Source organism: Malus domestica, chromosome 15, assembly GCF_042453785.1.
Source record: "Malus domestica chromosome 15, GDT2T_hap1".
NCBI lineage: Eukaryota > Viridiplantae > Streptophyta > Magnoliopsida > Rosales > Rosaceae > Malus > Malus domestica.
Window position 1 is genome coordinate 50,826,297 of NC_091675.1, and position 11,995 is coordinate 50,838,291.

Here is an 11,995-nt window from a genome sequence, read left to right on the forward strand (position 1 = left end):
TTATCTTCCTTTGTCCTAAATACTGAGTTTTATGAGATCTATTTGGCAAGTCTGAAAGTGGATTGCGTATGTTTATATCTCCCTTTCTTCTAAATACTGAGTTTTATGAGATCACACCATCTTATGTTTATTGTATAATCTTATGCAGTCAGAAGAATTATCATCTTTTTCCTTTTAGATTTCAACATATTTGGAAATACTTCAAATTTTTTGTAGTGTAGTTTGTACTTGTAGTTTACATGATTACGTAAGTTCTATTTCTTTAGTAAATTTTTATGCAGGAAAGAAAGTCATTTCTCAGTTTATAGTTAACATGATTACATAAGTTATGCTTATCTTATCAACCTCATTCACTCGTATGTTGCTCTGTTCATTCATGATTGTGTTAAATTTATTCAGGTTAAAAGTGTCTTATTCATGCAGTTACGCATGAAACAGTTGTTCCCGCGGCAACACGTGGGCTTATTTTCTAGTTCCAATGTAAACCTAGAGACGAAACGAGGTCATATATTACAAAGACATATTCTAAAACAGCCTTAGCTCAGAGAATAAAAAAAGGAAAACTAATGAAAATGGCTTGAAAACTTTGAGTTTTAACGATATGGACAAAATAAAGGGTAAAGTGAACAGTATCAGGTTTGACTTTTTAGTGTAAAAATGTGATTTTTCGTTAAAGTAAACAGTACAGCAGACTTTTCGTTAAAACTCCCAATAAAAAAAACCATGCAGTGAAAACATCTAAGGGAAACGAGTTGATCCTCAATAAACGCCTCAATAGAATGACATCTTTGTTAAAGCATCTGTTATAAAATTAGCTTCATCTAAAACATGATAGAAGCTGATATGATCAAGCATACCATGTTTGCCAACATAAAAGAAGGATCTTTCCAAGTTTAGGAAGGTGGGAGTTGCCAAAGAGAAACCGATTTGAGCCGCATTTTCTTCAAATATCTCAGGCAAACGGTCGGCTGACAAAATGCAGTCAATGGCTTCAACATCTTGAGAATAAAAGGCACAACTAGGATCAATTGGTTGTACTTCATATAGGGATAAGACTTGAGTCTCGTCTTTCACATATGTTTACTTGTTCATTCCGGCCATTATATGGTACAACACTGAACATAGAGTACAACTTTTCCGGCCTCTAAGTCCGGAACCCTCCCAAACATTGGACACTACAATACCAAAATAAAGCAATAAAATACAACAGTACAATACAATATAGTTAAAAGCAATCCATCTTAGTACAGACTCAATCGGATGAATCAACGGAGCCCTAGTGTTCAAGCTTCCATCCTTGCGGTAAACTTAAGTGGTGGCTTCAAGAAATGGATAATCAGTGTAACCAATGACGGGATCAGGTGTGTAAAATGTCTCTCTGTTGTACTTGTTTAGAGGAGCATTAAGTTCAAATCTCTTTGGCAAATCCGGATTCGCCAAGAAAATACGGCCATAAGCAATAAGATCTGCACGGCCCTCGCCCACAGCTCTGTTTCCATCTTCCCTGTGATAACTGTAAATCATTGTGTATGTTGATGAAGAAAGAATATGCAGGAAGAAAGACAGAGAGAAATGTAGAAGAATAAGAGAGTAAGAGAGTTTAGAGAGTAGAGAGAGAATCAAGAATTGTATTTTCTTTCTAGTTAGTTACAACTGACTATTACAACATGTATTTATTTGTATTGGTAGCTTACACTCTAAGCCACACAATAACCACCTTAACTAACTCTTATATCACAGCTATAGAATCTTAGTACACCTATCATCCCCCCTCAAGCTCAGGGGCAGAGAAATTGAGCCTGAGATTGGCACAATGAGTCTGAAAGAGTGGTGTAGAAAGACCCTTGGTGAGGATATCTGCAAACTGCTCAGTAGACGATACAAACTGAACATGTAGTTGCTGTTTTGCAACCCTTTCTCGAACAAAATGGACATCAACCTCAATATGTTTCGTACGTTGATGTTGAATTGGATTGCAAGTCAGTGCAATTGCAGACAGGTTGTCACAGAAAAGTAATGGGGGCTCGGCCAAAGGAATCTGCAAGAACGACAACAGAGATTTAATCCAATCCAATTCAGCCGCTGTAGTAGAGAGAGCTCGATATTCAGCCTCAGTTGATGAGCGAGAGACAGTGTGTTGTTTCTTATACATCCATGAAATGGGATTAGACCCCAAGAACACCACCATTCCAGTTGTGGACCGTCTATCGTTCGGATCACCCGCCCAGTCTGCATCACTATAGGCAGTAAGATCAAGGGAACCTCGAATATACTGAATACCACAGCCTCGAGTAGCCTTTAAGTACCTAAGAATCCGTTTGACAGCCATAAAGTGGGAGTCCATTGGTCGCTGCATAAACTGGCAGACCTGATGCACTGCGAAAACAATGTCAGGCCGCGTAAAAGTCAAGTACTGGAGAGCACCAACCAAGCTCCTGTACATTGTAGGATTATTATAAGGCTTGCCATCATTGCTGAGAAGACGGTTGTAAGGCAAACATGGAGTATCACACGGTTTGGACAATAGCATATCAGATTTAGTAAGCAGATCCGTAACATACTTGTCTTGAGAGAGAAACAAACCATTCTTGTTCTGTACAATTTGAATGCCTAGAAAATAATGAAGAGGTCCCAAGTCTTTCATATCAAACTCATGAGTAAGAGCTTGAATAACCTCAGTGATAGCTTGTGGATGGCTGCCTGTGATGATAATATCATCAACATACAACAACAGAATCACCACATATGTGTCAACAGTTTTTACAAATAAAGATGAATCTGCAAATGTAGACTTGAACCCTAAGGAAGGTAGAAAAGTAGTGAACCTTTCATTCCACCTGTGGTGCCTGTTTCAACCCATAAAGCGATTTATGTAATCGACAAACATAATCTTCATGTTTAAGATCAACAAACCCAGGTGGCTGTGTCATGTAGACCTCTTCTTGTAATATGCCATGGAGGAAGGCATTTTTCACATCTAATTGTCTCAATGTCCAACCAAAGTTTGCTGATAAAGCTAGAACGATTCTCACTGTTGTAGGTTTAACAACAGGGCTAAAAGTCTCTCCATAATCGATTCCTTCTTCTTGATTAAAGCCTTTTGCCACCAGCCGTGCCTTATACCTCCCAATTGAGCCATCAGCATTCTTTTTTATCTTATATACCCATTTACACCCGATTAAATTCTTGTGACGGGGCAATGGAACCAATGACCATGTTCCCTGATTATGCAAAGCCAATATCTCATCTTGCATAGCATTAAACCAAACTGGGGATTTCAACGCAGACTTATATGTTGCAGGTTCCACTTATGTCAAATCAACCCCCCCATGTTCATGAACCTGAGCAAGTAAAGCAAGCTTCTTAATAATACCACTTTTGGATCGTGTCTGCATAGGATGGAAGTTCACTGGGGGAACAGAGAGAACCACTTGGAGCTGCTCAGGTTGGAATTCAGGTACCACAGGAGGTGCAGGGGAGAAGGGTTGTGTAGTTGGAGAAGTAATGGAATGAGTAGCAGTTGAATTTCCTGCACTGTCAGGTGAACCTGTAATTGGAACCGTAGTGGAGGCTGCTGAAAGTTGCTGGAGTACCAGATTTGGCATGCCACTAGAGATAGAATCTGAGCTTAATGATGCAGGACACTCAGTGTAGGGATTAAGTGACTCGTGTAACACAAGTACATTACTATGATTAGGAACTGGAATTGGTGTTTGAGAATGTGATGGAGGTGGTGAAATAGTGGTACAGTGAGATTTAGAGACCAAAGAACGATAAGGAAACTCTGTCTCATCAAATAAAACATGTCTAGAAATATACATTTTGTTTTTAGAAGCATCATAACAAAGATAGCCTTTATAGTTAGATGCATATCCCAAAAAGATACATTTTGCAGTGCGGGGATCTAACTTGGTATGAGTATAAGGCCTTAACCAAGGATAACAAGAACAGCCAAATATTTTCAAATGTGTTATTACTGGTATGGAATTGTGCAGCAATTGAAACGGAGATAAATTTCCCAAGGAAGAAGATGGCATTCTATTAATGAGGTACACTGAGGTTTTGCAGGCAAAAGACCAAAACACTGAGGGTAAGGAAGCAGACTGTAGCAAAGCAATGGAAATTTCAATAATATGCCTGTGTTTTTGTTTAGCTATTCCATTCTGTTCGGGTGTGTAAGGACAGGAAAGTTGGTGCTTAATTCTTTTATCAGACAAAAATTGTTGAAATGCTTTGTTTATGTATTCACCACCACCATCACTGTGAAGAGTTTTAATGGCTACTTGAAACTGATTTAAGATGAAATTGTATAAAGAAACAAATATACCCGAAACATCACTTTTATTGCACATGGGAAAAATCCAGCAATATTTTGTACAATGGTCAATGAAAGTGACATAATATCTAAATCCATCTAGAGACACACAAGGAGCAGGACCCCACACATCACTGTGAACAAGATCAAAAGGTTTTACAGATTTATCTACGGAGGAAGGAAATGGGAGTTTACTGAATTTGCCCTCTAAACATGGGTGACACAGTGAAGGTGTTTGATCAGCAACACAAAGAACATGTGAGGATTCTAAAATGCGGGAAACAATTGAATTAGAGGGATGACCTAATCTCTTATGCCAAATACTGGTAGTAACTTGTTGTCCCAGAAAAGCTGCAAGGTTCCTTTTGTGGATGACTGCAGGAGAACTTGGTGAGATGATCGGATACAAACCATTGTTACACAGCCCTTTGTAAAGCACCCTCCCTGTGGCTTTGTCGTGAGAGATAGCTAAACCTTCACCATTTGCAGTCTGAATAGTCTCATTAGACGGATATGGAGTGGACAAGGAAAGATTTCCCAAGTCTGAAGTCATATGATTATTTGCACCTGAATCAGTAAGCGAAATTTGCTGCTGTGGAGGAGGAGATGGCACTGAGAAAGAAGGATTAGGACCATTGAGTGTTGCAGCATGCATAGCACTCATTTGAGGATTGGCATTCTTTTGAAAACATGTTTCTGCAGTATGATTGGAGTTCCCACAAATAAAGCAGCCTGAGGGACCACTTGTATTTCGAAATCTACAGGTATCAGCCATATGGTTGTGCTTCCCACAAATTTGGCAACCTTGTGAAACATTCATGTTTCGAAAACGACATGTAGAAGCCAAATGATTTGACTTCCCACATATTTGACAAAGTTAAGGCTGAAACCCATAAATCTGTGTTCTTGGCGGAGAAGCACCAAGAATGCCAGGTGCAGGATTTGAAGAGAAGTTCTTTTTATTACCATATCTCGGATTGAAATTAGAACCAAAACGATTTCTGCCTTTACCATTGTGATTAAAAGACCTGTATGCATTTGTATTGGAACTAGGATAATTTCCACCAGAACCTGAAAAAGACTGATTCTTGGACACCAAGTCATTGTTCTGTGCCATTAGTGCAGACAAAACAGGTGATGCAGAAATGGTTTCAATCAATGCTTCTTCAGCCAACAATTGAGAACGAAGATCTTTCAACGATATCACAGTTTCACGACCCCGAATCACAGATCTTATAGTATTAAATTCAGCAGGCAGACCATTCAATGTAAGAATCACCATATCATCATCATCAAAGAAAACACCAGCAGCAAATAGTAAATCCCGTGCTTCTTTAATCTTCTGCAAATACACAGTGATAGAATCATTACCCTTCTTTATATTTTGCAGTTCAGATTTGAGTTGAAAGATACTGGTTCTTGTGATAGTTGAGAACTGTTCTTTAAGCCTAGTCCACAATTCTTTGGAACTGGTACTACCAATCGCACAAGAAATCCCAGCAGGGGACAAGGTTGCAGTGATCAACTGCATTAATGCTTTATCATGCATCTTCCATACTCTGTAATCATCCGATTGAACTTGGGTAGTAGAACCCCCAGATAATTCTTGGCAAAATTGGTCAGGACAAGGAATCGAGCCATCAACAAACCCAATTATACTATGGCCTTCAAGCAGGAGCTCCATCTGAAAATGCCAAGCCAAATAATTTGTTTCATCCAACTTCACATTAACTGAACTTGAAACCGACGAGATCAAAGAAGCAATCGGAGACTGAAGAATATGTAACTGAGTAGCAGTCACCATTGTTACCAATTAGGAGAAAAATCCCAAGAAATCTTGACAGAGGAATAACCACAAACACTTGGTGGGTGTACTTTGATCGAGAACGAATCAAAGGAAGAAGAAGACTAAACCAGCCCAAATTTTAACACAAGAAATCACAGCAAGGAGAAGTAATAGGGTAGAAGCGGAAGCAACCATAACCAAGATCGAAATCCGTCAAGCTTTCATGCTTGTTCCGGCGATGATACCATGTAAACCATTGTGTATGTTGATGAAGAAAGAATATGCAGGAAGAAAGGCAGAGAGAAATGTAGAAGAATAAGAGAGTAAGAAAGTTTAGAGAGTAGAGAGAGAATCAAGAATTGTATTTTCTTTCTAGTTAGTTACAACTGACTATTACAACATGTATTTATTTGTATTGGCAGCTTACACTCTAAGCCACACAATAACCACCTTAACTAACTCTTATATCACAGCTATAGAATCTTAGTACACCTATCAATAACCACCACCAGCAATGAAGGTACCATGGAAAGCCTTTCTCATGGGAAGAAGACTCTGGTGGGTTTCAGCTTTTTCTCCTAATGTCTTCATCCTCGGCTCAACCATGTGGCAGTACACGATTCCATATTTGTTCAAGGCATTGGCCATATAGAGGCCTAATTCTTTTGGATTTGAATCCCCTGAGTCCATATAGTCAGCAAATGGAGATAATCTAATTCCAACTTTATCTGCTCCTATTTCGTTAGCGACAGCTTCAACAACTTCCAGAGGAAGGCGGCAACGATTCTCTAGAGATCCACCATATTGGTCTGTTCGATCATTCACATGATCTTTCAGAAACTGATCAAGAAGGTAGCCATGCGCCCCATGAATTTCAACTCCATCGAAGCCTATATAGCAGATTAACAATTTCAACATACTGACGGTATTAGAACCCTAAGCATTGTCGCTGAATTACCAAACAAATAATATAAAGACAAACTACCGGCTTCAATAGAATTCCTTGCATAAGCTTTGAAGCAAATTGAGTTGTTGTAAATTATGTTTCATATGTAACGTAAAGACAAATTACCAGCTTCAATAGAATTCCTTGCAGTAAGTCTAAAATCATTGACAATTTGCGGAATTTCATCCGTCCTTAATCGTCTTGGAGGCGTGAATTCAGAAGCATCGATGCCATTTAATCGTATCGGCTTGTCAGTAGAAGATATGGGAGCTTGCCCATTTGGTTGATAACCTGTAAGCAAGGAGAGAGAATTACAACCTGAAGTCTAACGACAGTAACTAACATCCACAGCAGCACTCTTTTAAGTGGGAATCCTTTGTTACAAATTACTATAACCACACGTGCTATATACTAGTTCTGAATTCTGAGTTATGTTAACATCAAGCTTCTTCCCATCCAATAATAATAATAACAATGCTTCCGAAGCAGCAAAGTCATAACAAGTCCAACTCGGAACTTAACAAGTCCAAGTTTTATCGTCATTTTGAGCAACAATGTTGTCAATTATAATCACTAGCTCGTTCTGATGCATACACCATTATGTTATACATCAAACTTCTTAATCGGTCTAATTATTCACTCATGTTAACAAAGCATACTATGGTAAAAGTGTTGTGCCTTGGCCCGTTTATCAGTGCGGAAACGAGATTCAGATTACAACCTCACCATAATCACACTCAGTTGAACAGAATAAAATACAAGAAATAAAGACACCGAGAAATTTACGAGGTTCGGCAAAAATCCTGCCTACGTCCCCGGAGAGATATTGCTCTTCACTATGAGAATAACAGTACAAGTACACATGAGTTAAATCAACATAACCCAATCCCGAATCCCTTGCACACCCACTCATAGAATTTTCCCAAGAGCCTCACTCTATCCCAAGAGTTCTTTCACCAGAGACCTTTCACTCTAGCTCTCTTGATTTCTCTCTCACCCGTGTTCAACCCTTCCCATGGGAGAGCTGAATGCTCTCCCCTTTTGGATGCTCACTCCATCCTCACAATCGGCAAGCTCTCTTCATTTTGTGTGTGAAAAATGCCTTCACTTATAGACATGCACCATCAATTATGTCAACCACAAAACATGCTTCCACAAAACATGCTTCCTCAAAACATGCTTCCACAAAACATGCTTCCACAAAACATGCTTCCAAAGTCCACAAAGTTGAGAGGAAATGGTTGCCAACTCATAATTATATGAGCCAAACACAACAATCTCCACCTTGGCGAATATACTGTGCAAAAATCCTTGCACCCATCACCAATGTCCATTGGCCTTACGTACCAGCATACACATTCTGAATCAACCTTGTTGGTCCTGTTCCTGATTCAGTCACTGCCAATGCATGTGCAGCTGCTGCAAGCTAAAAATCACCATTTAGCTTCAGACAGGATCTCGACACATCCTCGTCTCCTCCAGCAGGTTTTCCTTCTCTTCATTGTCTGCAACTAGGAAACTCGTCAGCGCGCCCGTTTCCAGTAACAACCCATCGAGCCAGACAAAATTCCCACACTTCCTCCTACCTCATGATCATCTCATCACCTGTGAATCCCATAGCTCCACCTGCTGCAAAACCCCTGCAACACTTGAGACTAAACATCACCAGGAGAAGTGTTGCTTCGAGTACCTAGAGGACATACTCAAAGTCTTCCGCCACAAACTTGCTACAACCCGGCCTTGCACCGTAGCACTGTGGACCCTTGCCTCCGGAACCGGATCTGAACCTGCTGTCTCTCTCTGATCCTCTTTCCAATTTTCTTCCACGATTCCAACCTTGAATAACTTAAGCAGTCTTGTGCCCACCATCATCCATGGTCTCCTTTGTGTATCATTCCACACCAAAGAAGCTTGCACCTGCTCCAAACTTACTGTATCTTTCCATGCAGTAAAGTTTCACAAGGTTCTAAGACAAATCTGAAAGTGAGGTAAGAAGAAAGAGGCCTTTGTTTTCTTCCTCAACATCAACTTTCGCAGTTGATCCAAGCATCCCTGAACACGGCTTCCATTACTCTCCTTTGCCAAGAGTAAAACCGCCTCTTCCTTTAAACTGCTCAACTGAAAATTCCATGGTGAACAACAAATCTGGACCTCCAACGAACCAAAGACTCCAACGATGCTCTGATACCAATTGTTATGCCTTGGCCCGTTTATCAGTGCGGAAACGAGATTCAAATTACAACCTCACCATAATCACACTCAGTTGAACAGAATAAAATACAAGAAATAAAGACACCGAGAAATTTACGAGGTTCGGCAAAAATCCTGCCTACGTCCCCGGAGAGATATTGCTCTTCACTATGAGAATAACAGTACAAGTACACATGAGTTAAATCAACATAACCCAATCCCGAATCCCTTGCACACCCACTCATAGAATTTTCCCAAGAGCCTCACTCTACCCCAAGAGTTCTTTCACTAGAGACCTTTCACTCTAGCTCTCTTGATTTCTCTCTCACCCGTGTTCAACCCTTCCCATGGGAGAGCCGAATGCTCTCCCCTTTTGGATGCTCACTCCATCCTCACAATCGGCAAGCTCTCTTCATTTTGTGTGTGAAAAATGCCTTCACTTATAGACATGCACCATCAATTATGTCAACCACAAAACATGCTTCCACAAAACATGCTTCCTCAAAACATGCTTCCACAAAACATGCTTCCACAAAACATGCTTCCTCAAAACATGCTTCCACAAAACATGCTTCCACAAAACATGCTTCCAAAGTCCACAAAGTTGAGAGGAAATGGTTGCCAACTCATAATTATATGAGCCAAACACAACAAAAAGGGAGGTCATAAAGGTGTAAGTCAGAAACGCACCGCTATTAGAAACCCTTCCAGCATGCCAAATCTGACAGAAGAAGACGCCACCTTTAGCATGAACAGCATTAACAATGGGTTTCCAGGCTTCAACTTGCTCCTTTGTCCATATACCAGGTGTGTTTGGGTACCTTCGTATATTAAAGAACCAAAAATTTCATCAAACTTTGAAACGAAAGAAGCACCCTCAAATGCTTGTTAGTCTATGAATCTACTGTTGTTGAAATTACCCTTGAGCTGTGTTGGAAACTCCAGCGGCTTCAGCTATGAGAAGACCCCCGTTCGAAGTTCTCTGAGAGTAATATAAGATAGCATGTGGTTGAGGAACATTGTTGTATGATCTCTGTCTGGTCAATGGTGCTAAAACAATTCTGGAAAGGAAAAAGCAATTGTAAATTATAAATACAGAGTGATCAAGACGGAATGTGGCTGAGGAACATTATCGAATGATCTGTTTCTAGTCATCAACGGTGAAAATACAATTCTAAAGAGGAAAAACATATAACAAACCATAAATACAACCTTCAGACTTTGTAGGAAGCATTAGTTTGCTAAGGCTCTTTGATAACAAATTCGCTTTTAGTTTTCTTGTTTTAGTTAAAAAGGAGAAACGAGGGAGGAAGAAGGAATTTGGGACGAAAATGTATGAAATAAAAACTCGAATTGTAGATTATCTGAATTTGCTAAGGCTCCTTCATAACAAATTCGCTTTTAGTTTTCTTGTTTTACTTAAAAAGGAGAAACGAGGGAGGAATAAGGAATTTGGGACGAAAATGTGTGAAATAAAAACTCTAATTGTAGACAATCTGAATTTGCTTTATGTTCTTCATTTTCGGTATCATTCCATGAACATTTGGTCCCTCATCCATCCCTTCCCCTTCCCCTTCCTCCTCCTCCTCCTCTTCTATCATGCATTTTCTCTTTTACTTAAAATTAAAAACTAAAAATCAAATACGAAATCGTTACCAAACACAACCTAAACAAAGCAATGTCTTACGAAGTGACCATGGCCGAAAGGGCACATACTTTTAACAATCTATTGCATCTATTTTCAACAATTAATCAATGAAATAACTCAAGTGTACTGTTGTTTTGATTTAATTTGTAACATCTGTACTATTTTATAGACAAAGATACAGTTACTCTTTTTTTTTTTTTAGGTAAACTAGAATTACACCAGGGCAAAGCCAGAGTACAACAGGAAAGCCCACACAGAGGACTAACATAGCTAAAACCATTGAGACGACAAACAACAAAATGATCCAGGGCCAAGGACCAACACTAGTCCCGACATTATGTCACCCTTAATCATTCCAACATAGACTCAACTTAGTGTGGGCAAGGTAGACCATCCTTGTTCAACTTCTTGTCTCCTTCCCAACATCTGTACTATTTTATACCAACATGATTCTCTCTGGATTCTTTTGGTGAGAATCTTGTCCGTTCATCGTACATCGTGCGATCAGTTTTTGTCAAATAATTTTGTGTTTAATTTTAAATAAAAATATTTAAAATAATTTTTTACTGCACGATATACGATGAACGGACAAAATAACGGATTTTCAGGATTCTCACAAAGAGAATTCGACGAGTATCCGGATTCTATTTTATAGACAAAGATACAGTTACAAACACTCCTTGTCTCCTTCCCCAAATCATTCTTCGTTTTTGTAAAATAGGAACAATGTATGAAAGTTTTAATTACCTATGAGAAAGATTGAAGTTTCCCAATTTGTAGGGAGTGAGGAGAGGAACTGTGGGAGGTTGAGCAGCAGCAGACATCTCAGAATTCGAGTCGGTCGTCTACCACCTGATCTTGCACTTGGCCTTTTATACTGGATTCTGGGATGAAGGAAGGAAGGAATGAATGAAAACAGGACCCAATTGGGTCTTTATACGTTCGGTAGGAGCTTAAAAGTCCGCCCTGCAGCTTTCCTCCACAAAAGTCAGAGAAGGCCGGGTCCCACATCTCCCCTCCCTTGTGTGGTGGTGGCGGCGGCGGACGTCGGTGGGTGGACGATGGATCTCTCCAAAGCATTAATTAAACCGATTAGGTGAAGACAGGTAG

The 11,995-nt window shown here is 39.7% G+C and overlaps 1 protein-coding gene across 1 annotated transcript; it reads right to left on the reverse strand.

Moving 5' to 3' along the window:
* Positions 1–1,019: 1,019 nt before the first annotated feature.
* On the reverse strand, positions 1,020–11,995 carry LOC103416314 (12-oxophytodienoate reductase 2-like). The gene is made up of 6 exons (XM_070814421.1): positions 11,633–11,995; positions 10,158–10,298; positions 9,928–10,058; positions 7,174–7,338; positions 6,594–6,991; positions 1,020–1,504 (listed from the first exon to the last, which is right to left on the reverse strand). Exons 1-5 carry the CDS (start codon positions 11,707–11,709, stop codon positions 6,597–6,599), a joined length of 909 nt encoding a protein of 302 aa, XP_070670522.1. The 5' UTR covers positions 11,710–11,995; the 3' UTR covers positions 1,020–1,504; positions 6,594–6,596.

Coding starts and splice junctions, on each gene's coding strand:
- LOC103416314 (XM_070814421.1), bottom strand. CDS start 11,709: ATGTCTGCTGCTGCTCAACCTCCCACAGTTCCTCTCCTCACTCCCTAC. Junction 10,299..11,632: donor AACTTCAATCTTTCTCATAG/GTAATTAAAACT, acceptor TTTCCTTTCCAG/AATTGTTTTAGCACCATTGA. Junction 10,059..10,157: donor GTTTCCAACACAGCTCAAGG/GTAATTTCAACA, acceptor TAATATACGAAG/GTACCCAAACACACCTGGTA.